Here is a 26,921-nt window from a genome sequence, read left to right as displayed (position 1 = left end):
GTAAAACTAAATAAAGGCTTGTAAAAATTGTACATTTTCTAGCATGTTTCACAAAAGTCTTTATTTGCAGCCTCAGGATCCAGTCAGCCTGGGCCCAGAGGTGGTGGAAGCCAGCAAGCAGGCGTTACGAACTCGCTACCGACTGTTACCGTACTATTACACGTTGTTCTGGCGCGCTCACGTCGCCGGGGAAACCGTCGCACGACCGCTGTTCTTTGAGTAAGTACTCCATTTTCCCCATATACTCTGTAAAGGTTTTAGAGCTGTTTAGCCTACTGTGGCCTCAGACAATTCACATACCTGCACTGGGATCTAAGGCGAATGGAGATATAATATTGATTCGTCCCCACGTGAGTTGTCCGAAGACGGCTGGAACTAGGTATTTTTTTTTCTCATATTTCACGGTTAGTCTCATTGTCATTACGTCAGGGCCATGTGATTCTGAAGAAATCGAAATAAAATAACTCTTAAGTATTATAAGCACACCTATAATTATTTAGGTATTCTTTATAAGTAACTCGTTCATGTACAAATGTACTTGCCCTCGGCAAGAGCCACTTGTTGTTCCAAAAAACACGTTTATCCTACATAATAAAGCACCCTTAACAGAAATTCTCTTTTCAGAACTCCCGATAACCCGGTGACCCATGACATCGACGCCCAATTCCTCATAGGGCCGTACCTCATGATATCACCCATACTGGAACAGGGTGCCAGGACTACCCGCGCCTACTTCCCCGGCGCCTGGTACAATCTGCAGGATGGCACAATGCTGGCACACGACCAGTGGAACAAGCTAGATGAGAACCAGACGGTCGCTGTCCGGGTTAGTACATTACTTGTTGTAGTTCCCCGGCTCCTGGTACAATCTGCAGGATGGCACAATGCTGGCACACAACCAGTGGAACAAGCTAGATGAGAACCAGACGGTCGCTGTCCGGGTTAGTACATTACTTGTTGTAATTCCTCGGCGCCTGGTACAATCTGCAGGATGGCACGATATTGGCACACGATCAGTGGAACAAGTTAGATGAGAACCAGACGGTCGCTGTCCGGGTTAGTACATTACTTGTTGTAATTCCTCGGCGCCTGGTACAATCTGCAGGATGGCACGATATTGGCACACGATCAGTGGAACAAGCTAGATGAGAACCAGACGGTCGCTGTCCGGGTTAGTACATTACTTGTTGTAATTCCTCGGCGCCTGGTACAATCTGCAGGATGGCACGATGCTGGCACACGATCAGTGGAACAAGTTAGATGAGAACCAGACGGTCGCTGTCCGGGTTAGTACATTACTTGTTGTAATTCCTCGGCGCCTGGTACAATCTGCAGGATGGCACGATATTGGCACACGATCAGTGGAACAAGCTAGATGAGAACCAGACGGTCGCTGTCCGGGTTAGTACATTACTTGTTGTAATTCCTCGGCGCCTGGTACAATCTGCAGGATGGCACGATGCTGGCACACGATCAGTGGAACAAGTTAGATGAGAACCAGACGGTCGCTGTCCGGGTTAGTACATTACTTGTTGTAGTTCCCCGGCTCCTGGTACAATCTGCAGGATGGCACAATGCTGGCACACGATCAGTGGAACAAGTTAGATGAGAACATTGAGAACCAGACGGTCGCTGTCCGGGTTGTACATTACTTGTTGTAGTTCCTCAGCACCTGGTACAACTTGCAGGATGGCACAATATTGTCACACAATCAGTGGAACAAGTTAGATGAGAACCAGACAGTTGCTGTTCGGGTTAGTACATTACTTGTTGTAGTTCCCCGGCGCCTGGTACAATCTGCAGGATGGCACGATGCTGGCACACGATCAGTGGAACAAGTTAGATGAGAACCAGACGGTCGCTGTCCGGGTTAGTACATTACTTGTTGTAGTTCCCCGGCTCCTGGTACAATCTGCAGGATGGCACAATGCTGGCACACGATCAGTGGAACAAGTTAGATGAGAACATTGAGAACCAGACGGTCGCTGTCCGGGTTGTACATTACTTGTTGTAGTTCCTCAGCACCTGGTACAACTTGCAGGATGGCACAATATTGTCACACAATCAGTGGAACAAGTTAGATGAGAACCAGACAGTTGCTGTTCGGGTTAGTACATTACTTGTTGTAGTTCCCCGGCGCCTGGTACAATCTGCAGGATGGCACAATGCTGGCACACGATCAGTGGAACAAGCTAGATGAGAACCAGACGGTCGCTGTCCGGGTTGTACATTACTTGTTGTAGTTCCTCAGCGCCTGGTACAACTTGCAGGATGGCACAATATTGCCACACAATCAGTGGAACAAGTTAGATGAGAACCAGACGGTCGCTGTCCGGGTTAGTACATTACTTGTTGTAGTTCCCCGGCTCCTGGTACAATCTGCAGGATGGCACAATGCTGGCACACGATCAGTGGAACAAATTAGATGAGAACCAGACGGTCGCTGTCCGGGTTAGTACATTACTTGTTGTAGTTCCCTGGCGGCTGGCGCCTGGTACAATCTGCAGGATGGCACGATATTGTCACACAATCAGTGGAACAAGTTAGATGAGAACCAGACGGTCGCTGTCCGGGTTAGTACATTACTTGTTGTAGTTCCCCGGCTCCTGGTACAATCTGCAGGATGGCACAATGCTGGCACACGATCAGTGGAACAAATTAGATGAGAACCAGACGGTCGCTGTCCGGGTTAGTACATTACTTGTTGTAGTTCCCTGGCGGCTGGCGCCTGGTACAATCTGCAGGATGGCACGATATTGTCACACAATCAGTGGAACAAGTTAGATGAGAACCAGACGGTCGCTGTCTGGGTTAGTCGATATTATTACCTACTAACATTATAGTGGTAATCCTGGGAAACGTTTCCTCTAATATGCGGGTTTTTGCCTCAGACATATGATACAACCTAAATAGGTTATGAAATTTACTAATTCATAGCAAATGAGATTTCTGTCGTATTACGACAGCCGAAGCGTTAGTAAAAACAACGCGTTAAGAACTTTTTATGCAAACAGTTTCTTTGTAATTAATTAACATGGGTGATAAAATGTAAAAAAGATTCTCTGACGCCAGTAACGTTATGATTTCAACTAATGAAATTTCACTTATAAAACGATTACGTACTTGTACTAGTAACGTTTTTACAATACGCTTACGCATTTCTTACGTTACGATGTCGTGCGCTCAGGGCCTTAAACATAGCGTCGGTTGCACCTAACTGTATGTCACTGTTAAAAAGTTCGTTAAATTTGTATGGGAAGTTATATCTCTGCTGCGTGACGTTGATCGCCTGTTAACTGTGGTTGGTGCAACTGACCCATAGAGTTTATTTCTGCAGGGCGGTGGGGTCATTCCGCTCCAAGAGCCTCCCGCGGGCGCGGTGAGCACGGCGCGCGCGCGCTCGGCGCCGCTGCAGCTGCTCGCCGCGCCGGCCGCCCGGAGAGCTGCGGGCCAGCTGTACTGGGACCACGGAGACACCCTGAGTGAGTAACATTCCGCTCCAGGAGCCTCCCGCGGGCGCGGTGAGCACGGCGCGCGCGCGCTCGGCGCCGCTGCAGCTGCTCGCCGCGCCGGCCGCCCGGAGAGCTGCGGGCCAGCTGTACTGGGACCACGGAGACACCCTGAGTGAGTAACATTCCGCTCCAGGAGCCTCCCGCGGGCGCGGTGAGCACGGCGCGCGCGCGCTCGGCGCCGCTGCAGCTGCTCGCCGCGCCGGCCGCCCGGAGAGCTGCGGGCCAGCTGTACTGGGACCACGGAGACACCCTGAGTGAGTAACATTCCGCTCCAGGAGCCTCCCGCGGGCGCGGTGAGCACGGCGCGCGCGCGCTCGGCGCCGCTGCAGCTGCTCGCCGCGCCGGCCGCCCGGAGAGCTGCGGGCCAGCTGTACTGGGACCACGGAGACACCCTGAGTGAGTAACATTCCGCTCCAGGAGCCTCCCGCGGGCGCGGTGAGCACGGCGCGCGCGCGCTCGGCGCCGCTGCAGCTGCTCGCCGCGCCGGCCGCCCGGAGAGCTGCGGGCCAGCTGTACTGGGACCACGGAGACACCCTGAGTGAGTAACATTCCGCTCCAGGAGCCTCCCGCGGGCGCGGTGAGCACGGCGCGCGCGCGCTCGGCGCCGCTGCAGCTGCTCGCCGCGCCGGCCGCCCGGAGAGCTGCGGGCCAGCTGTACTGGGACCACGGAGACACCCTGAGTGAGTAACATTCCGCTCCAGGAGCCTCCCGCGGGCGCGGTGAGCACGGCGCGCGCGCGCTCGGCGCCGCTGCAGCTGCTCGCCGCGCCGGCCGCCCGGAGAGCTGCGGGCCAGCTGTACTGGGACCACGGAGACACCCTGAGTGAGTAACATTCCGCTCCAGGAGCCTCCCGCGGGCGCGGTGAGCACGGCGCGCGCGCGCTCGGCGCCGCTGCAGCTGCTCGCCGCGCCGGCCGCCCGGAGAGCTGCGGGCCAGCTGTACTGGGACCACGGAGACACCCTGAGTGAGTAACATTCCGCTCCAGGAGCCTCCCGCGGGCGCGGTGAGCACGGCGCGCGCGCGCTCGGCGCCGCTGCAGCTGCTCGCCGCGCCGGCCGCCCGGAGAGCTGCGGGCCAGCTGTACTGGGACCACGGAGACACCCTGAGTGAGTAACATTCCGCTCCAGGAGCCTCCCGCGGGCGCGGTGAGCACGGCGCGCGCGCGCTCGGCGCCGCTGCAGCTGCTCGCCGCGCCGGCCGCCCGGAGAGCTGCGGGCCAGCTGTACTGGGACCACGGAGACACCCTGAGTGAGTAACATTCCGCTCCAGGAGCCTCCCGCGGGCGCGGTGAGCACGGCGCGCGCGCGCTCGGCGCCGCTGCAGCTGCTCGCCGCGCCGGCCGCCCGGAGAGCTGCGGGCCAGCTGTACTGGGACCACGGAGACACCCTGAGTGAGTAACATTCCGCTCCAGGAGCCTCCCGCGGGCGCGGTGAGCACGGCGCGCGCGCGCTCGGCGCCGCTGCAGCTGCTCGCCGCGCCGGCCGCCCGGAGAGCTGCGGGCCAGCTGTACTGGGACCACGGAGACACCCTGAGTGAGTAACATTCCGCTCCAGGAGCCTCCCGCGGGCGCGGTGAGCACGGCGCGCGCGCGCTCGGCGCCGCTGCAGCTGCTCGCCGCGCCGGCCGCCCGGAGAGCTGCGGGCCAGCTGTACTGGGACCACGGAGACACCCTGAGTGAGTAACATTCCGCTCCAGGAGCCTCCCGCGGGCGCGGTGAGCACGGCGCGCGCGCGCTCGGCGCCGCTGCAGCTGCTCGCCGCGCCGGCCGCCCGGAGAGCTGCGGGCCAGCTGTACTGGGACCACGGAGACACCCTGAGTGAGTAACATTCCGCTCCAGGAGCCTCCCGCGGGCGCGGTGAGCACGGCGCGCGCGCGCTCGGCGCCGCTGCAGCTGCTCGCCGCGCCGGCCGCCCGGAGAGCTGCGGGCCAGCTGTACTGGGACCACGGAGACACCCTGAGTGAGTAACATTCCGCTCCAGGAGCCTCCCGCGGGCGCGGTGAGCACGGCGCGCGCGCGCTCGGCGCCGCTGCAGCTGCTCGCCGCGCCGGCCGCCCGGAGAGCTGCGGGCCAGCTGTACTGGGACCACGGAGACACCCTGAGTGAGTAACATTCCGCTCCAGGAGCCTCCCGCGGGCGCGGTGAGCACGGCGCGCGCGCGCTCGGCGCCGCTGCAGCTGCTCGCCGCGCCGGCCGCCCGGAGAGCTGCGGGCCAGCTGTACTGGGACCACGGAGACACCCTGAGTGAGTAACATTCCGCTCCAGGAGCCTCCCGCGGGCGCGGTGAGCACGGCGCGCGCGCGCTCGGCGCCGCTGCAGCTGCTCGCCGCGCCGGCCGCCCGGAGAGCTGCGGGCCAGCTGTACTGGGACCACGGAGACACCCTGAGTGAGTAACATTCCGCTCCAGGAGCCTCCCGCGGGCGCGGTGAGCACGGCGCGCGCGCGCTCGGCGCCGCTGCAGCTGCTCGCCGCGCCGGCCGCCCGGAGAGCTGCGGGCCAGCTGTACTGGGACCACGGAGACACCCTGAGTGAGTAACATTCCGCTCCAGGAGCCTCCCGCGGGCGCGGTGAGCACGGCGCGCGCGCGCTCGGCGCCGCTGCAGCTGCTCGCCGCGCCGGCCGCCCGGAGAGCTGCGGGCCAGCTGTACTGGGACCACGGAGACACCCTGAGTGAGTCGAGAGTATTACTACCAAATAAATGTTTTATGTTACTCATATTCACACGTTGTTTTGACAGAATAAAACGCTGATTTTAACTTATTTTCTTGATTCGAGCTAAATGTTATTTTTGAGTTACGTCAGGCGTGGCTCACTCCGCGATTTCGTCGCTTTGCAACAGGTAGCCACAAGTACATCCGTCCCACACCCATTTTGGTTAGCCATAAACCGCGCGTGACGCTGTCGCTACCTAGAAAGTCCTAATCGTAACAGACGCGTTTTTGTCATCTGAATCAAATCAGCATACCTATTTCGTGCAGTTTTATAATGATTTGGAACTTTATAGATAAAGAAAAAAAAATGTTCGTTATTCATTAACGTAATACAAGTCGTTTAAAAACAAAGAGGCCATTAATTACCAGTTCGCCGGACGACATCAGTCTGTCAGTTAAACGCAAAATTTGACAGCTCCGAACAACTGACAGGCTAACATCATCCGGCTAACTGGTAATCTATGAGCTCCTTTAGTCTCAGAACTATTTAAGTCTTCGAGCAACACGGAAGGGAGGCGGCATTCCCACTATTTCCCCTCTGCCGAGGTACAAGATTAACACGTCAAGCTAATCTAGCGCGGGTAATAAAACTAGTTGCACTTGGATTTTTCACTAGACCGAGTCCAGACGCGCGCGTGAACACTGCTGCCCAAAAATGCCTGTTTGCTCGGTTTTTTGTTATAAAAAGAGGTCGGGGACATCAAATTTACAAAAAGAAAGTGTTACATTTCACATGTAATATTTTTTTTTACATATCATACGTTAAATTACATTTAAATACAATTATTATATTTTAGTCTCAAGTAATTGTTGGATTTATCGATTTTGCTCGCTTAGTACAAATTGCGGATCGGTCGAGCGACAAATCCGACTTCTCATCTCTCAGAATACAATGACATACTTCAACGAAAATGTGTTAGTGTGCGTGTTGTGACACTAGTCACTCGTCCGTACACAAAAAGAGATCGAGGTTTGCAAGATTTGTCTTTGACGTGTGTCATTTTCTATGTATTTGTGTCGTCATTACAGAGGGCCTACCGCGAACCACGTTCGACGTGTTGCCTCCCTGTCACACTTACGTATGAATTTACAAGTGCCATAGAGAGGCAACACGTCGAACGTGGTTCGCGGTAGGGCCTTTGATTGGATTTTGTATGTAAGTGTGTGAGAAGTGCGACTGTGTGCACCTTCCCCCCGCGAAAAATGGCAGAATGATTTGTACGGTGAGATATCGCTTGGGCCCCTCCCTTCCGACGTGTCGGAAGCCGGTGTTGCTCGAAGATTTAAGTATTTACCTATCTTTAATCGATTGTTTCTCTTTAAGCTGTATCTTTTACTGAGATGTGCCAATAAAGAGAATTCTATCTATTTATCTGTCTTCATGAAAATGGATCTACAAAAAAAAATAACGGGTTGCACTCCGGGAGTGCCGGCAGAAGTGAAAACTCAATGACATTTGTAACAGTTTTACGATTAGGTCACGTGTCCGTCTTACGAAGCGTCTTACGTCTTACGCTCTCACGAGTTTAACTTCTCCCCAATCATAAAAAGTGCACAACGCCGCTAAAGAAGTTTTCACTTAAAAAATAAAATAACATTTGTTATACAGTGGAACCTGGATAATTGCAATCTCAAGGGACCAGCCATTTTTTGTCAATTAACCAGGTTTTTCATTTAAGCAGGTCGTGTCAATTAACGAGGTTCAAAAAATTGTTGTGCCAATTATAGAGGTTTTCATTTATGGAGGAGGGACAAATTTCTTTTATGGAGGTGCAAATAACCACTGAAAGTAGATTTACACGCTTACGTTCTGGTTTTCTGGTCTATATATTGCTTCTGACTATACTTGCACTTCTACACTACATTAATTACTACTATATTTTCTTATCATTTGGGTTTAAAAAATTCCCTTGAATTGTAGAAGAAAGTTTTATTAGAATGTAAAAAGCATACTTTGTTTTTGATTTAATCTAAACTATTTCATCTAAAGTGTGATAGATACCCAATAAATAAATTGAATTCTGGATGGAGATATAAATAAAATGATCATCGCTATTAAAATATTGTTTCTGCTGTCTACAACTACATTATTTCAATTACAGAGGTAATAAGTAAGACTCGTTTCAATAATAGAGGTAAAAAGAAGAGCAAAAATAACGGATTTTTTTAGCACAGTGTCAATTATAGAGGTCTTAGTTGCGATGTGGTCAATTACAGAGGCAAAATTACGAAAAGCACTAAAATCTAAATTGCAATTATAGAGGTTCCAAAATTTCAATTATAGAGGCCCTTTGGTCTCAAGGGACCGGGACCGGGCTTTTGGTTGCAATTATTGAGGTTTTCCATTTATCCAGGTGCCAATTAACCAGGTTTTACTGTACTTTTCAACTTACAGACAGCTACGAAGAGAAGCAATACAGCCACATAGAATTCTTCCTCACCTACACCGAACTGAAGAGCGAAGTCCACTGGTGGGGCTACGGCGTGCCCCCCGTCAACAAGGTCACTCTACTTGGCCAAGAGTTACCCGTACAGACCGTCTCGATAAACAACGCGCCGTGCGTCAACCCTTGCCAGTTCACATACAACTCGAAGAATAAGGTATTGGAGATATTCAATATGACGCTAGCTTTGGATAAGCCGTTCAGTATTAAATGGACTTTTAAGTTGATGTTCACGCCGTTTGTCAATAGGGTGGAGAAAGTTAGGAATGATACGTTAGTTTGAATGAAAAATATTTGTCATGAGTTTTGTGGATCAGCTATCTATGAAAGATACAGATTAGCGCATGCTATAAACAACTCTGCATGTTTTTAATAAAGTTCAAAATCGACTAAGAATATTACCAACTGTCGCTCGTCAAAAAGTTACTCTAGCTCCCTGTAGAGGCGCGTGTGGAAAACGACTTTACGCGTTTTTGATAAAGTCGAAAATCGAATGAGAATCTGCCAGTGTGGTGTTCGTCAACAAGGTCACTCTACTTGGCCAAGAGTAACCCGTTCAGATGATCCGGTTTGAGGGGAATAAATAATATGTGGGTAGAAGTCACTTTTAAATGTTTAGCGCGTTTTAAATACGACTATATACGTTAGTTGATAAAGTTCAAAATCAAATGAAAATCGTGGAAATGCGATATATCGTCGGGTGACAAGCAAAAGTCACTAACTAACACCATTGAAATTATTGGACAATAAACCGTGTTACAAGTGTAATAAAGTGCATTGTTACTTTAATTTTTTGAAAGTACTTAGTGACTTTTGCTTGTCACCCGACGATATTTTCCTCTTAGGTGTTGTGGGTTGCCATAAATGTCTACCAAAGGAACACATACTGAAAAGGATTGTGTAGTTATATATAGGGTTCAAAATCAAATATGAATGGTGGTGTTAAATCAAAGATATCTCGAAGTTGTAAGTTTAAAACTGAATTTAGATTTTTTGTTTATCTCATAATTGACGTAGATGAAAGGTTCAATAGTGCATTTTATGCATTTCGTAAGTTAAACGTCAATATTGTAAAATTAAAAAAATATTATGTATTTCTTACGAGTCCCTTGTATGTAGGATACATTTTAAAGTCAAATGTGACGTTCCACGGCAAAAGGTACCTTATGGCTGCTGGCGCTTACGTCGCATAGCGCCGCAATAATATTGGAGCGGGGTTAATAATAGCGTAAGCGCCAACCGCCATAAAGTACCTTTACCCGTGGGACGTCACAAATTTATAAGGTCATAAGCAATGTTTTAGAAATTATTCATAGAAAATTACCTTAATAATATAGAAAATAAAAGGTAAACTAGTTTGTCAAAATAACACACTTTGGTTGCAATAAATGGCTATGTGCACGACAGTGGCGCCGCTAAGTGTCAGCTACACATATAAAGCGCTTATTCCCACTATTACATATAATGGTCTAAAGTTCTAAACTCCTTAACCTTTTGGCCGCCGGACCTAGTCCGCAAAGACGCTCACTCACACGCCAGAGTAAATTTTAAGTAAACAACTAATAAAAAGTTTAGGGATTGCAAATTGTGATATCGATATTTACAATTTATGGTAAAAATCTTCTCAATTTGGCTTTGTTCTTAACCAACTTTAATTTATTTCGAGAATGCCAAAAATTAACATATTTTTTACACACGACAATGTTAAAAATAAAGGTCTTTATCATTAAAAACAACCACTAAACAATATCGATTCATGACGTAATATCACCGCACTAGGCTCTACGAGAAGTCTTGTATACATGACAACGGCGCGTATGGACTGCCCGCAGTGCAGACCGACAAGGACCGTTTCCGCGCGGATTAAGTAATAATAGTCTCTAGGTCAACGGCGTAAGCGCTTGTCGGTACGTAAACTTTATAAGCGTTAGGTTAGAGCCGCGCATGGTGTGTCGATAATATAAATGTACCGGAACTGCATTGGGGAAAATGACACGTGGGTTGAATTGTCAATGAGTGAAGAACAATAATATTGGAAAAGGGTGGGGATCAGAAATGTTCGGGAATGCATGTTTCACATTCGACATGTTCCTTAGAAGAGCTTGTCAGTTCCCGTATTACACCCTCCCTACCATAATATTTTTTCGTCAATTTCAAATACATAGGTAACATTCTCATGGTTAGGCGACACTGACTAGTCCGGGCGTCCGCCTGTAGGTACCATTCTTGTGCGAAGCGGTCACTGCAGGGTATCACTCCCCACTATACTGCAAAACGTAATTCAAGACCAAAAAAAGTACGACAATGTTGCCATTGCAATAATTTGTTTGTAAAATAGTAAATTCCTTTTGATAAATAATCACGCTCAGATAATTTATTCCTTAGTAATTTTACTCCTACTATTTAATAAAGTACTTTTATTTATTTATTTGTACATAAATACAAGACGCGCTAGTAAAAAGTGGCAACATTTCTTACTTTTTTTGGTCTTGAGTTACGTTTTGCAGTATACACTATCATCTCAAAATGAATCATTTGTTCTGCAAATAGACCACAAGGACAGATTTACTTGTCTGACTCTACTATGGACAGCTGAACAATTTCCCTGAACTCCGGAGTTATGCCTGTCTCTCTCTCGTTTAACGTATTCTAGTTACTAGTTATCACCAATTGGCATTTAACAGATGTTCAAATGCTTAAATAAAACCAGATTGGCCACTTGATATTTAATTTGAATATTCTCTAGAGATGCACCGGATATTCGGTTACTATCCGGTATCCGGCCTATCCAGCCAGTATTTTAATATCCGGCCGGATACCGGATAGTACCATTGCTTGATTTCGGAGTAAACAAATTGGATTTAAGAAACAGTCACGGTCATAATCGTACTTGATTATTATTTTAAAACAATTTAGAGATTCCACTGACTTCGAACTCATTTCGAACCTAGAAATGTGTCCGCGCGAACGTTCACTTAGAAACAGGTCAAAACTGCAGAATGCGCACCTGAAAAACCGAAATGTAGGTGCAGCTCCGCTGGCCGAATATTCGGCGGCCGGATACCAGATATTCGGCCGATGGTCAGGCCGAATATCCGGTATCCGGCCAAACAACAAATCCGTTGCACCTCTTATATTCTCATATCGAGTTAACATTCCCATCCCTAGCTGTCTTGTATACAAGACAACGGCGACGAGGAACATGAAAAACGTTGAAAACTGGAGCAATTTTTTTGATTGCCTTATTATAAAAGAATGGATTTATTTATCTGCTTTGAATGCAATTATTTTAAAAATCAAAGACCTAAAACATTAACACGAGTGTAAAAAATACTACAATTGATGTTTTTTCACATTTACCGAGCGGTTGAATTTGTGTCTTGTATACAAGACAGCGGCGCCAATGTATCGTTCTATCGTTGTCTTGTATACATGCCAACGGCGGTCAAAGGGTTAAAGTATTCAAAACCCTATTGCTCTAAAAACCCCCAGAGGTATCTGTGAAATTACTAATGAGCCTTGTTTTTATATCCCAGATTTGAAAATGATATTCGGATTGCCCCAATATATATACAAACTGCCATTTTAGTCCATGTGGGCCTACCGCGTAAATCGAAATTTCGTTATATACCTCTATCACTAGAATATGCATGATTTTCGCGGTAGGTTCTATGGTATATAAAAAAAACATAGCTTAATATATATGTGCTCAGTGAAAAGTGTATCGAATGGCCATCCTATATAGTTATAAAAATATATTGTAAGTAACCTATTACAGTTTAAGTGATGTGCAAGTGTTAAAGAGTATCACAATGCCCTGTTCGTTTTATCGGTTTATATAAATAACTAGTAAGTTTTGAATTGAAAACAAAAATCCGGTGCTTGTCATAATATGTTTAATTAATATTCGCCGTAAGATTCAAGTGTGTATATGTACATATACAATCATTTGCTAAAATATTTTCGACAACAGAGCGCCCAATATCTGAAATGATCTAAACCTCCAAGGGCCGGTACCATACAAATTGCAGTTGGGTTGCAGTCCATCTGTATCGGCCCTAAGGCTCACCGCCAATGAAATTTAATGTTCAATTGGAACGGAGTTGCATTTATTTTATTTCGTTCCATAAAAAAAATTGTTGAACTTTTTTCTTGTTTGGTTAAACATATTTTGCGATGGTTCTCAGTCAAAAGGAATGTTATATATCTAGTCATAAGATAATTAGGAGTAGATAATAAAATTACTTTACACGTCTTTTTTATACTTACGTGTTAATACTAACAAGAGTTAGGGCTGATTTAGACGGCGCGCGAACTCGCATGCGATTTTAGTTGCGGATCCGCAACTGTTGGTTACGTCCGTTACGTAATATCATTTGATATTTACCAGTCGCTTTTCGGTGAAGGAAAACATCGTGAGGAAACCGGACTAATCCCAATAAGGGCTAGTTTACCCTCTGGGTTGGAAGGTTAGATGGCAGTCGCTTTCGTAAAAACTAGTGCCTAATACGTCAAATCATGGGATTAGTTGTCAAGCGGACCCCAGGCTCTCATGAGCCGTGGCGAAATGCCGGGATAACGCGAGGAAGAAGAACTGTTGGTTACGTCCAATTCAACCGCGGTCGGTTGGATCGGTATCCAAACCCGCAATGTAATAAATAAAACTCGCATGCGAGTTCTCGCATCGTCTAAATGAGCCCTTATAGATTGCCACTACCAAGTATTTTGAATTGTATAGGATTATAAGATCGAAACATAAAACAGCTGTAAAGCCCAAAGCACACCGGCGTCACCGGCTGCGTGTCTGTATACGTGCACATGCGTGAGCGCTAAAATGTTGGAGCCCTGCACATACACATCACACAAGCGGTGTGTTAAACGTATCTGCCGGCCTAGCCAAGGTTACAATCGCTATCGCTTCGACAACGAAAAGCATTATGTCTCTCTATCACTCTTCCATATTAGGGTGACAGTGACAGTTGCGTTTCGATCGCTACGAAGCGTAAGCGATTGGCGTCTTGGCTACGCGGCCTGTACCTATATTAAAAGTTAAAACTCGCACGTGCTCATGCAAAGTGTGCACAGACCTTAAAGGAGAATCCAGTTGATTAAATGTAGTTCTTATCTCGTTCCAGTAAGGTAGGAATTACATTGATAGAGCTCATTCACTTCATAGACTAATCTTTCAAGCCACTTACGTGTTATTAGAATTTCAACCTTAGCACTTTGATTCAAGGTTCGTTAGCGACTAAAATATTTCATTATTACATAACCTACCCAATTCATAATATAGATATCGCACAAAAAGGCCACGCACAAAATACGTCGTGTATTATCGTGAAAAAACAAGAAAGTTATAATAATATAATATAGTAGCATGTAGCCTATTAGCTTTGGGGCTATTCATAAATTACGTCATTTCAAATTAGGGGGGGGGGGGTCTGGACACCGGATGACGGTAGCATGAAGTAGGAGGAAATGGGGTCATTTGAAGCATGATTTTTGGATGATTATAGGGGGGGGGGGGTCAATTAAATATCGTCAAAAATCGATGACGTAATTTATGGACAGCCCCTTTGTTTTATGTTTATGTACAAGTAATAGATCTAAATTACATATACCACGGTTAGGGTGACTGTTCCACCGCTGACAAAACATACTACATAATACGTAGGTTTGGACGTACGTTCAACACGAAATAGTTGAACGCTACTCACCTCTTTTAGTCGGCGGTCGGACAGGTGCCTAAATCCACAATATTACCTACCAATTATATTATTACTATTAAGTTACCTATCCATCCCACAATTCTAACACAGTGATTTAAAGTTTTTATGTCACCTACCTACCTGTATATACTTGAAGGAGGTCAGCGGGACAGGTGCCCTATGAGATAATTGCGTTTACCTAAAATACAAGTAACCTACCTATGTTATGTATAAGTATTGTAAGTACCTAAACGGTCTTCGATAGGAAATGTGCGGTCGCTAACTAATCCAATCGTTCAAATTACCTATTAAACCTTTAGATGTAATTTTGAGTATTTCTTATTTTAATTTTAGGAAAATATCTACAACTAGTACAATAATCAACATATCTCGTACAATCGTGTTTTGTGATATCGAAACAGCCATGCTAAAGTTTTGCGGCCACGCTACACTAGCGTCTCCCGAGCGTCGTCTAGTCAACTCTATGGCTGCTGTACGGTTACCATCAGTTTGTCACTGACATAAACGCCGTCGAGAACGTAATTTACTTTCTATACATCTCGCTCGCACTCGCATATTAGTGCGAACGGGATGTATAGAAAGTAAATAACGTTCTCGACGGCGTTTATGTCAGTGACAAACTGATGGTAACCGTACTGCTCGACGCAACGTTGGCGCAACTGCCGTAGCGACGCCATTTTCCATAGCGCTGACGACGCCGACTCACAAAAGGCGCTAGTGTGGGGTGGCCCCGGTCGCATGGCTCCTCTACACGATGGGCCAACGCCGGCCATTCCAAGGGACGCATTTATGCGTTAGAGGGAGCAAGTGTTATTGCTATCTCATTCTACCGCATGGCTGCGTCCCTTGGAGTGGCCGGCGTTGGCCCATCGTGTAGAGGAGCCATCAAAAGGCGCTAGTGTGGGGTGGCCCCGGTCTCATGGCTCCTCTACACGATGGGCCAACGCCGGCCATTCCAAGGGACGCATTTATGCGTTAGAGGGAGCAAGTGTTATTGCTATCTCATTCTACCGCATGGCTGCGTCCCTTGGAGTGGCCGGCGTTGGCCCATCGTGTAGAGGAGCCATCAATAGGCCCTAGTGTGGGGTGGCCCCGGTCTCAATACCTGTATGAATGTGATATAAATATAAACTAACCCGTAGTGATATAATTATAGTCAAATTATGTTTTCATGCCAAAGCGATTGTTTAAACAATTGAATTGTTGTTAATTATAAGATTGCACTTGAATAAACATGATAATGCACCGGATTTGACTTTTATTTGTATTCGCCGTAATAGATAAACATTATAAACAAGTTGAGTAAGACCTTGTGAGACCCCCTGCGGTCTAAGTATTTCATCATACTGTGTAGATAATAATTATAAGGGCGCGTTCACATTAGGCGTCTCGCTCAAAAACAAGTGCTAAAATATTTTTTATCAAGCAGATAAGTTTGCAAGTGATGTCACAAACTTATAAATTAAAGGAAAAAGGAATAAAACCATTGCCTCGGGCAACACCCGAATTTGTAACCTGTTGGAACACCGGTTCAATCGCTCTTGCTCTTAATCAACTGAGCTACTGAACTTATCAGAAGCGTGCGATTTTTTCCATTCCTTCTTTCTGTTTACACGCCTTAGGGAGGCGCGTAGCGACATCTACCGTAAGAATATTGTATCTTAACGGCACCGGAACCTCAAGTCCCTGGCACAGTCAACTGTAAAAATATGGATGCACAAATCATCTCATAAATATGTCCCATAGCTCTTATGTCGGCGAATTAAGAACTATGGGACATATTTTTGAATAAGTTGGCTACACCCATATTTTTACAGTTGACTGTACCAAGTTACCAACATTAGCCAGGCCCTCTTAATATTGATAGATAGATGAAAGGCTCTCCGAAGGTGTTCTGCCTTTTCGCAGAACTATTTTTGGCGGAATTTCATTTGCCAACCAACATTTCGCCGACGTTTCACTTTGACAACTAACGATTAGCAAATTTTTGTATGACAACGTTTCAGTTGGTAGAATTATTGTAAAGCAGATTATTATAACGCCTCTCAACTTTTGGGAGACTTATCATTTGTCAAATCTTTCACTTGGTCGAACAACTTTTGGACGAATAACGTTTCGTTGAAACTACAGTTCGCTTTTCATACATTAGGCAAGTTACAAATAAGAAAAAGATACATACCAAACAATCAAAAATGGCCGAGTTGTTGTGCTTTTTATAATGTATATTTTAATATTTGAAGCCAGTGGCAGCGAGCGAGCGAAGCGAGCGAGCAAGACCTTCCTGGGCAGAACCGACTTGGATATGGTTAGGTCAGAAGACTAAGGCGGGAGCAAAGCTAAAGTCTTCGAGGTTATTTTTTTTTTCAAAAACCCAAAAAACGTAACTACACAGCAACTTTCGCGTCAAATATCTCGACCATTTTTGATTTTAGAGGAAAATTTATTAAGAAAAAAGTGATTATTTCAACGAAAGTGTTTTGAAACCCCTAGGTTTTTTCATTTCCTCAAAATAAATCTAAGTCCCAGAAACGGCCCCCCTTTGGTACAGTACAATCTAACCAAATGAAACAATTGGTAAACAATAAACAACTAAGTGTATATTATGCCAACTAAAACATTCTGCGACATGAAAGTTGGCATTATAAAACACAGACCAAACGTTTAGTTGGTAACTGTGCGGTTGGCAAATGAAAAAAAAAGATTTAAAAAGTTGGAAAATGAAGATTCGGCGAAATAAAATTCCGCCAAACGTGAGTTGGGAAGTGATAATCGGCCATAACATTTTCGGCGATAAATAAGAGAACCCTCTCCGAAACATGTCGCGGGAGTTACTAAATACGTGAGTTAACCTTTTGGACGCCAATGACCGATATATCCGCAATCGGCCACAAACCACAGAGCAACATAGACCTACGTGCATACCTATGCATAAAGTTCAATTTCAGTTTTGTCACTTCGGTGGCGTCCGGGTGACTGCTTTTGTGTTTGACACGGCGTCCAAAAGGTTAAACCATAAAATTAGCTTGATGTGTCTCTAATCTGTTCAAAGTAAACATGCAAATTTAAACTTTTGCATACATTAAACCTCGACGCGACGTGCTCTTTGTGTGATTCTGACCATAGACAATAATACGATTTGATTCGACTCACTCGTCGCGTTACTCGCGTATCATGGGGTCGCGTAGCGTTCTAATAATGTGTTTCTGCCTTAACTCCCTTATTCATAAACGTTTACTAAAGTTGACAAGCCGATAATAATAGATTGTCCCTTTCCGACGTATTAGTATGATGGAAAGGGACAAACGATTATTATCGGCTTGTCAACTTCAGTAAACGTTTATGAATAAGGGAGTGACTTTAGATTTTCTGGTGGCTTAAAAATAAAAAAACTAAAATGTTAACTTTCCATATATTTAAATCTAATCACATTTAAGTTAAAAATTAAAACAAAAACTTAACACATTCACTAATGGTCCTTGTCCATGTCTGTTTTTAGGAACGTTTCATACTGTTCTTCATTCATCAGCTTAGAGACTTCGGAGGGGTCAGACAGCTTTAGTTTAAAAAGCCAGCCTTGGTCGTAACAGGCGGTATTGATCAGACCAGGTTTGCTTTCTACTTCAGCGTTTTTCTCAGTAACGGTGCCTGTAACCGGTGAATAGATCTCACTTGCTGCCTTTACACTCTCGAGGGCTCCACACTCGTCTCCCGCTTTGATTTCTGTACCCGGTTCAGGAAGCTGAGCAAACACAACATCACCAAGAGACTCCTGAGCATATTTGCTGATTCCTACAGTCCCAATGTTATTTTTAACAACTACCCATTCATGGCGGTCTGTGAACTTTCTCTCTTCCGAGGCTTCTGTGCTGTATTTGTGTCGTAATTCACAATATGACTGTCTAAGGTTGGCTTGGAGGATAGAGCATCTTGATATGTATTGCTTTGTAGCCAAAAAGATGTGCCTTTGTAATGCCATGTTTCTGAAATAGACAACAAAATCCTTACTTTCATTCTTCTAAAATCCTATTTAACAATAAAAGCTAAGTAGGTTGTAGCAGTAAGTACAACCAAGGTCTCCTTTTAAAACAATGGGTCTCAACCAGACACATTCCAATTACTTACCTAACCAAGTAAATTTTTGGTTACACCATATCAAAAACAAGTGATGTAACCAACAAAAAAAGTAACTCTAATTAATTTCAAATATGAAATCCATTTAAATATGCTCTAAAACACATTGTAATAAAAATCAATAAGAATTAAAATACGCACCAATACTTTAATAGCGATTTTTTCAGTGAAATATAACTTAAATTGGACACTAGCAGAGTAACATTGTAAATGCAAGACACTCTGAAGCAAACTGACCAGATAATGGTAACGACCAGAGATAATCATCACCTATGACATTTAGATAACAGATGACCCCGTGAACTGTAAACAGTAAGTTTACAATCGCCTTAATTACAACTCGAGTACGAGATAAATAACGGAATATATTAAACTTATCTCAAGGAATAGAAAAATATTTGTTATGTATTAATAATAAGTAACTCAACTAAAACAACAATTTACATCATACTTACGGAAAAGCAGTTCATAGCCTTATGGTTAAATAAATAAAATATATATTAGATAACTCAATATATCTACCGCTGAAAAAATAACCTAACCTCATTGGTAAACAAAATGATTTATTTTAATAATCACCATACAAATACCTTTTAAAGTTTTCAAGCCAGAATACAAACTGCCGGAGAACTTATCACGGCTAGGTATAAATAAAACTGATATTTATTGTAAAAAATACCGTATCGAATCCTGCTTCAAGAAAACTTGATTTACAAATGTCAATGTCATCTTCTTAATGTCAAAATGAATACAGATAATGCATAGCATGGCGTGAATGAAATAGTTTGCGGTTGTCAAAATGTCGTCGAAAATGGATTCTTACCTTAATGTTTACAAAAGAATAAAATATTATGATCCCGACCAAGGTCAGGACTCAGGATGATATTCTTGGACCGCAGCCGAAGCGGTCAGTCACCCTATTTATGTGGTTTATGATTTCTCATAATGCAGTCGGGAGCAGAGTCAGCAGAGAGAAGAGAAAATGCGGTTGCACTTTGTTCGCCTAGTGTTTTTTGTTGTATGAAAACTTTAACTTTAAGTATTCTATAATTTCAGCAACTGAGCCCTAAGGTGATCTTTACATTGGAGCGGATCCACATCACGCCGCTCCGTTGAGCGAGCGCAACATTGCTATACTCTGGCAAGCGGCAAGGCAACTTTGTCAGATAAAAGGAGCGCGTTCAAAATTACAAGATCAACCATGATCAACCTTTTTTGCGCATACAATTTTAAATTTGCCGCGTTTTCCTACTGACAAAATTGGCTTGCTAGAGTATGCATGGCGTGCATTAGCGATGACACACACACTGGGGCGGCGTTTCGATTCCTCACCGCACAACCTCACCACAAGCAGGGAGTAAGCCAGAAAAAAAACCTCATCACAAAACCGCGTTACCGCGTAGGTACAGTCGCCATCAGATATATCGGAGCGGCCAAGGTGTTTACAATATCTGAACGCGCACTTTAACGCCCTGACAATAGAGGCGTGTTCAGATGATTGTGAGCACCTTGTCCGCTCCGATATATCTGATGGCGACTGTACATGGTAGGTATTTTGCACATGGCCGTAACAATATTCTCCCGAATTTTAATTGGATAGGTAAAAAAGTAGACTGCAGTAGTTAATTGTAAAATTTAATAATTTATTCCATGATCACAATTTATATATGTTGTTATAACCCGATATAAAATACCGTCAACTTATCGTGAGAAATAGACAATACCTGTACACGACAAAAACTCAGGTCGGCTAGAATAAGGCAAAGTTAAGTTGGTAGTGATTTTTATAGCCCGGACGGTACAAGTCGTTATTTTAAACGTAAGACTTCTATGAGATTTTGACGTTTAAATAACACTTGCACCGTTTGGGCTATCAAAATCGCTGCCAACTTAGTTAATAAATACTATTCTATTTTCTCCTAACTACAGCTGTGTTTCTGTCACATTGTGTAAAATTCATATACTTAACGCAAAACTATATTGATGCATGATTCCCTTTGAGGGCACAAGAAAATGAATTGCTATACTTTACAGGGCTTCAGACTGTCATCCAGACTTCCACTTATGCCACGACACGTTTACAGACGTCACGTGTACAACGTGTACATTATAAAATAAAAATACCTTATCATTCACCACTATAATTTTTTTCCTCTTTAGCAATCCTTCTTTTTATTAGTTTTTTTCGCACCTTTCTTATTTTTCCTTACCCGCTTGAGTCCGGGCTCGTGAAACCGCCGCATGTGCAGCAGCATCGACGAACGTTGCACAAAAGTCATCGGACAACCCGTACAGCTGTGCGGACGCTCCCCAGTGTGCAGCAACATGTGCCTCGACAGAGAGTTCCGCTTACCAAACCGTTGCTTACACTCTGGACATGGATAAGGCCGCTTATGCCCGTTAACATGCTCCGTTAGTGAACTTTGTGTCTTCAATTTTTTTTTACACTCCGGACACTCATATGGACGTTCGCCAGTATGCATTCTAATATGTGTTTTCAGAACGCTTTGGTACTCAAAGGACTTTTTACAGTATTCGCAGCTGTAGGGTTTTTCAATGGACTCGCCTCTACCTATCTTCTCAATATGTTCAGCGGAGTGCTCCTCCCATTTTTGCGCGTCGGTGAATTTACTGGGACAGAAAGCGCACGCATGGAACGCGTTATCATGTGTACTTACATGAGTAAGAAAGTCTGCGTTCGAGGAAAGAATCCGGCTACAAATATAGCAGGGAAATTCTTCTTTTTCCCCATGATCGCGCTCGGAATGTCGTCTCAAATCAATAAGAGAGCGGTAGGTCTCCTTACAAATATTGCAAGAGAAGGTATCTTCCTGCGTATGCTTCTCGGCGTGCCTTTGTAAATGCAATAGCACCGGGTATCGCTGGAGACACACCGGGCAAGGGAAGAGTCGCTCGCGTAGGTGGGTATTCAAATGTTCCCCGTATTTGTCTTTGGACTGGAAGGACTTGGGGCACAGATCACACTCGAGCGGCGGGCCGGCGTGCGCGCGCCAGTGTGCGAGCATGAGGTAGTGATGTGGGAAGCTAGCGGAACACACCACGCACATATGCTTCATGACCACGCCGTGTGAGAACCGCATGTGTGCGCTCATGCTGGCCTTGCTCCTGAATTTACCTTTGCACATGTCACAAATATATTTTGGATTCGCTTGAGCTTTGGTCTTTGGAAATTTCTGGGAGACGATTCTCAGGATCTTTGCTGGAATGAGATAAATTCGAATGTTAGATTTGATAGAACATGGAGTTTTATAAAGCAAATTATAATTCAACTGCTAAAATCGATAAAGTGTTCGAAGCAAAATGCACCCAAAATTTAAAAATTATGCAAAAATAGTATATTTCGATGCTAGTGCGGAAGGTATGTCATTACTTCACGAGTACCGAGATACTCGCCTGCGGCTCGTGGCAAGACTCGGGACGAGTGAAGAATGACATTTTTAATACAGTTGCTCAAAAAGTGCTACTTTACGTAGCTGTTTAGCGTGCGGAAAGTTGGTTATCTCGAACTAGTGCTTTTTACTTTTCCAATTTTTTAAAATTTATACTTGTTCCAATTTTCGACTACTTATTGATGAGTGTTAATATTAGTTTCCTTTAAACGTCGTAATCAGCATAAAAACCTACCGTTAATGTAAGAATACGAAAAATATTACATATTTCATATTTAATTACTTACCTCTTCATCATTATAACACGTTTATTTTTTAATATTCAATATTGAAAATTCCGTTCTTAATAAGTTGACTGAATGGAACGGAATAGCTGCCAAACGCCCATAGATATAATATACTTAAAGACGACGTCTAACCGAGCTGTCACTGTTACCACTTTTGTTTAGTGTACGATTAACAATGTTTTTCTTATTTTTTCGCAACTGTATTAAAAAACGTCGTTCGATACACGTGCGGAAATGTCATTCTTCACTCGTCCCGAGTCTTGCCACTCGCCTGCGGCTCGTGGCAAGATATCTCGGTACTCGTGAAGTAATGACATACCTTCCGCACTAGCATCGAAATGTACTATTCCGCACGTGTATCGAACGACGTTTTAAAAATTATTTTTTAATACAGTTGCTCAAAAAGTGCTACTTTACGTAGCTGTTTAGCGTGCGGAAAGTTGGTTATCTCGAACTAGTGCTTTTTACTTTTCCAATTTTTTTAAATTTATACTTGTTCCAATTCACGACTACTTATTGATGAGTGTTAATATTAGTTTCCTTTAAACGTCGTAATCAGCATAAAAACCTACCGTTAATGTAAGAATAAGAAAAATGTTACATATTTCATATTTACTTACTTACCTCTTCATCATTATAACACGTTTATTTTTTAATATTCAATATTGAAAATTCCGTTCTTAATAAGTTGACTGAATGGAACGGAATAGCTGCCAAACGCCCATAGATATAATATACTTAAAGACGACGTCTAACCGAGCTGTCACTGTTACCACTTTTGTTTAGTGTACGATTAACAATGTTTTTCTTATTTTTTCGCAACTGTATTAAAAAACGTCGTTCGATACGATATCTCGGTACTCGTGAAGTAATGACATACCTTCCGCACTAGCATCGAAATGTACTATTACAGTACATATGGTCCTATTTTTCCGCACTAGTGCGTAAAATAGCACTTTTCGTGCGATGTCAAAAGTTTAAAGGGCCATATGTACTGTAAAACGTTGTACGATACACGTGCGAATAGGTAATTCGCAACTCGTGTCGATTTAAAACACTCCCTTCGGTCGTGTTTTAATTTATCGCCACTCGTTTCGAATTTCCACTTTTTCGCACTTGTATCGTAAATAACTATTACTATGTGTATTTCTATTTCTGTGTTTAAAGCAATAAAATAAATATGAGAAATTTCTCACCTGGTGGGTTGATAACAGGAAGAAGAAAACATTTCTTCATTGCAACTGGATCTGGTTGTTTCCTACCATATGTTTTCAGAATTTTAGGCATATTCATAATTCTTCTTATTTTTATTTTTTCTGGTAGAGGGTTTTTCTTAATTACTACTGGAGACATATCTTTTACTTCAATGCTGCTAGTAGCTACTGCAGTCTTATCTTTTAATCCAATACTGCTAGCAGTTATTGGAGTGTTCTGTTTTACTTCAATGCTGCTGGTAGATACTGTTGTCTTTGTTTTTACTTTAATACTGCTAGTAGTTACTCGAGTCTTATGTTTTACTTCAATGTTGCTAGTTGTTACAGGAGTCTTATGTTTAGCTTTAATGCTGCTAGTTGTTACAGGAGTCTCAGGTTTAACTTCATTGCTGCTAGTAGTTACTGGAGTCTTATGTTTAACTTCAATGCTGCTAGTAACTACTGGAGGCTTACTTTTTAATTCAATACTGCTAGCAGTTATTGGAGTCGTATCTTTTACTTCAATGCTGCTAGTAGTTACTGGAGTCTTATCCTTTACCTCAACACAATCCTCAGTGTCGCTAATTGCCTCTTCTTTAATATGAATTTCTTCAGTAATCAGTATTTTTTCTGTGATAAAAAATATTAATTAATATCCAAGTTCTTACACATATAAATTAATGGTACATTGATATAACTAATGGTTCTATCGAACAAGAAGTTTGTTGAGAACCAAATATAATAGAAGAGGAAAGATGTTTGCACACTTGTAAAGACACAACGAATTTATCAAAAACATCATAAAACAAACATAAAAACATCATAAAACCAACATACATGGAAATCCCTCCACCTTTAAATGTATGCTGATGATGAACAAAAATGTAGTTATTTGTGAGACCATGAATAAGATTAATTTTATACTCACTTTGTGGAACATTCAATGTCTGCCATTGTTTAAGGATGGGAGCAAGTTCTTGACTGTTCTTGCCCTGCACATTGTTTTTTTCACTATAAATTGACTCCATTTTGCCATTTACATTATTGCAATTTATTTCTTCAGGCTTTGGGTTTATTTCCACAGCTATGTCTTCTTCAGATTGCGAACAATCTGTGCGGAACCCATCTATATGTTTCTGTTCTGAGTTCATATATTGTAAATAATTTTCTGGTTCTATTTTAATAATGATTTTTGCAGTTTCTTGCACTGTTTCACTTAGATTGGAATTCATGGAGACATCATTATTCATGACACTTTCATCTGAAAGTGTATCTTCCCTTTCTTCTTTAATTTGAATAGTATCACCATTTTTGTTTAAATGAATTTGGTGTAAGTTATTGTCAATTAAAGTGCCTTTATTTCCTTTAATTTCCACTTGGTTATTTGCTTTACCATAATTAAAATTTTGATCTGAATTATAACTTGCATTCGGAACTGTATTTTCTTCTTTAATTTTAACATAATTGTCCTCAGCTGTAACTCCATTCTGTGATTCAGACCTTTCTTCTGTTTTAACATGATTTTCTATTTCAACATCAACATCCATAATTTCAATATCATGAAAACTCTCCATGATTTCTTCTTTAATTTTAACATGATTATCAACTAGATGTACGGAATTATTTTGATCTGAAAAGGTTAATAAAATATATTAATTTCTGGATATAACATATTTCATGGTCATACTAAAAAAACCGGGCAAGTGCGAGTCGGACTCGCGCACGAAGGGTTCCGTACCATAATGCAAAAAAAAAAACAAAAAAAAGCAAAAAGAAAACGGTCACCCATCCAAGTACTGACCCCTCCCGACGTTGCTTAACTTTGGTCAAAAATCACGTTTGTTGTATGGGAGCCCCATTTAAATCTTTATTTTATTCTATTTTTAGTATTTGTTGTTATAGCGGCAACAGAAATACATCATCTGTGAAAATTTCAACTGTCTAGCTATCACGGTTCGTGAGATACAGCCTGGTGACAGACGGACGGACGGACGGACGGACAGCGAAGTCTTAGTAATAGGGTCCCGTTTTACCCTTTGGGTACGGAACCCTAAAAAAGAATTCTGATAGACCAACTCACCCTCTAATGCAGCAGCCACACTTATACTGGTTGTACTGGCAAGCTTATTTACTGAATCAGCAGATTCCACCTTTTTCTTTCTTGTATACTGTCTGATTACCTGCAAAATTAAATGGCTGTACTTTCATTTAATTTTTCATGATTTTTTTAATTTTTTTTTTCAAGATCATAGTAGCTTAAAAATTCACATAATTTTATACAGTCAGTGCTGCAAATCCGACTAGTGGGTATTTTATGATTTCTTTCTCAGGCCGAAATTAAAGGAGGAGTTACAGTCTCCCGAGATCAAAAAGATCCTGCAGCTGTTTGAAGTTGCAGGTTTGGATCAAGAGTTGTATTGTAGTAGGTGGCGATCACAATAGATCAGGGATGGTCGCCGTGATACATAAGCTTTGGAGCCTAATATAGCCCCTAACAAGAAGAAGAAGAAATAATTTTAGGGTGTAGGGATTAATTTCAAACTTGCAAATGCGCCATAGTTTGAAAAACATGAGGAACTTATGGTTTAGAGAATGTAGAAGGCAATGTATTAAGTGCATAAGTAAGCTTTCAAACTTAAATAGAATTTCACGTCCTGAAGATTTAAATCAACAAAAGCTAGAATTATGAATTTCTTTCCTGACTGCTATGTGGTGGGGCTATAGATCTCTAGTTACCTTAGGGACTACCAAAGGGTTCTCGTCAGGTTGATATAGTAGGTGCAGCCGCGACCCCTTCGGCTTTGTTGTCTTCGTCTTCGGCGCTGTTTCATCACCCGCTTTCATTGTGTTAGCACCTACACGTGTTCTAGATCGCGTTTTCATCGTGTTAGCCCTTAAATTAACCGTAAATGAGATTTAAGCTAGTTATTAATTTCGTTTAGTTGTACCACTGTATATATATTGTTTGTAAATAAATGATTTTTACCACCGTAAATGTAGTTCATAGACATTTGTTTCACTGAATATTAACTATTATATGTTTGAATTATTAACATAAAATCAAACAGATAACATGACACCGGCGTTGGTCATGTAGTCATGTTTTTGTGCCCTGCGTGCAGATAGTCTTATATGTCTATTAATGAAAGATACGATTTAAACATAGAAGCAGAATAAAGAAAACTATAAAAATGATAATTTTGTACCGTTTGCACTCTTTTAACACTTTGTCGTGCAAATAAAATAATCGACTCGACCCTAATCATTACCCTACCTACGCTACCTGCATATTTTGACAATTGATGAATTGACAGTGACATTAACGTTTGACGCATGACGTAACATTTTGGATGCGTTCCAATCCGATAAAACTTTCTATTCATCTCTCTTATTTTTCTTTTCTGTGTGTGGTCCTGTCGACAGCTACTCATTTGAATAGGGAATATCAAGGCCAATAAGGCTACTTGTAGAGTCAGACCAAGAAAAGTCTGCAGCCTGATAGCCCA

At 43.1% G+C, this 26,921-nt stretch overlaps 4 protein-coding genes across 6 annotated transcripts in view; 2 read left to right on the top strand and 2 right to left on the bottom strand.

The window, feature by feature from the left end:
- The window catches only part of LOC134668686 (lysosomal alpha-glucosidase-like), a 37,841-nt gene extending 31,795 nt beyond the window's left edge, over positions 1-6,046 (top strand). The window contains exons 18-32 of the mRNA XM_063526127.1: positions 71-219; positions 625-826; positions 3,338-3,482; positions 3,646-3,740; positions 3,788-3,908; positions 4,072-4,166; positions 4,214-4,334; positions 4,498-4,592; positions 4,640-4,760; positions 4,924-5,018; positions 5,066-5,186; positions 5,350-5,444; positions 5,492-5,612; positions 5,776-5,870; positions 5,918-6,046. Of these exons, the coding sequence (XP_063382197.1) occupies positions 71-219; positions 625-826; positions 3,338-3,482; positions 3,646-3,740; positions 3,788-3,908; positions 4,072-4,166; positions 4,214-4,334; positions 4,498-4,592; positions 4,640-4,760; positions 4,924-5,018; positions 5,066-5,186; positions 5,350-5,444; positions 5,492-5,612; positions 5,776-5,870; positions 5,918-6,046 (1,800 nt within the window). The remainder of the gene's footprint in view (positions 1-70; positions 220-624; positions 827-3,337; positions 3,483-3,645; positions 3,741-3,787; positions 3,909-4,071; positions 4,167-4,213; positions 4,335-4,497; positions 4,593-4,639; positions 4,761-4,923; positions 5,019-5,065; positions 5,187-5,349; positions 5,445-5,491; positions 5,613-5,775; positions 5,871-5,917) is intronic.
- Position 6,047: 1 nt separating this feature from the next.
- LOC134668685 (sucrase-isomaltase, intestinal-like) lies at positions 6,048-14,937 on the top strand (the record flags this gene model as incomplete). The annotated part of the gene is made up of 2 exons (XM_063526126.1): positions 6,048-6,180; positions 8,617-14,937. Coding segments are annotated over 2 exons (465 nt in total), but the record flags the coding sequence as incomplete, so codon positions are not given.
- A 2,852-nt stretch (positions 14,938-17,789) lies between these two features.
- LOC134668589 (glycine cleavage system H protein, mitochondrial-like) lies at positions 17,790-19,242 on the bottom strand. 2 transcript variants are annotated; one of them, XM_063526031.1, is made up of 2 exons: positions 19,116-19,242; positions 17,790-18,374 (listed from the first exon to the last, which is right to left on the bottom strand). In XM_063526031.1, the coding sequence occupies exon 2, from the start codon at positions 18,368-18,370 to the stop codon at positions 17,861-17,863; it is 510 nt and encodes a 169-aa protein (XP_063382101.1). In that variant the 5' UTR covers positions 18,371-18,374; positions 19,116-19,242; the 3' UTR covers positions 17,790-17,860. The 2 variants fall into 2 exon arrangements, with proteins under 2 accessions (XP_063382101.1, XP_063382099.1); XM_063526029.1 differs by lacking the exon at positions 19,116-19,242 and adding an exon at positions 18,667-18,792.
- Positions 19,243-20,186: 944 nt separating this feature from the next.
- On the bottom strand, positions 20,187-26,683 carry LOC134669133 (zinc finger protein 181-like). Of its 2 annotated transcripts, XM_063526676.1 has the most exons (7): positions 26,402-26,681; positions 26,152-26,308; positions 25,496-25,595; positions 24,839-25,045; positions 24,344-24,676; positions 23,419-24,045; positions 20,187-21,745 (listed from the first exon to the last, which is right to left on the bottom strand). In XM_063526676.1, the coding sequence occupies exons 2-7, from the start codon at positions 26,296-26,298 to the stop codon at positions 20,682-20,684; spliced, it is 2,478 nt and encodes an 825-aa protein (XP_063382746.1). In that variant the 5' UTR covers positions 26,299-26,308; positions 26,402-26,681; the 3' UTR covers positions 20,187-20,681. The 2 variants fall into 2 exon arrangements, with proteins under 2 accessions (XP_063382746.1, XP_063382745.1); XM_063526675.1 differs by having other exon boundaries at positions 24,344-25,045; positions 26,402-26,683.
- Between the last annotated feature and the right edge of the window lie 238 nt (positions 26,684-26,921).

The sequence above is a fragment of the Cydia fagiglandana genome, chromosome 11, assembly GCF_963556715.1.
Source record: "Cydia fagiglandana chromosome 11, ilCydFagi1.1, whole genome shotgun sequence".
Lineage (NCBI taxonomy): Eukaryota > Metazoa > Arthropoda > Insecta > Lepidoptera > Tortricidae > Cydia > Cydia fagiglandana.
This window is presented reverse-complemented; position numbering and strand designations above follow the sequence as displayed.

What these genes read in the sequence shown, in the direction of transcription:
- LOC134668589 (XM_063526031.1), bottom strand. Translation starts at nt 18,370, where the DNA reads ATGGCATTACAAAGGCACATCTTTTTGGCTACAAAGCAATACATATCA.
- LOC134669133 (XM_063526675.1), bottom strand. Translation starts at nt 26,298, where the DNA reads ATGAAAACGCGATCTAGAACACGTGTAGGTGCTAACACAATGAAAGCG. An exon ending in ACCCTTTGGTAGTCCCTAAG is followed by an intron (nt 25,596 to 26,151) that starts GTAACTAGAGAT and finishes TTAATTTTGCAG; the next exon opens with GTAATCAGACAGTATACAAG. An exon ending in GACATTGAATGTTCCACAAA is followed by an intron (nt 24,046 to 24,343) that starts GTGAGTATAAAA and finishes TTTTTATCACAG; the next exon opens with AAAAAATACTGATTACTGAA.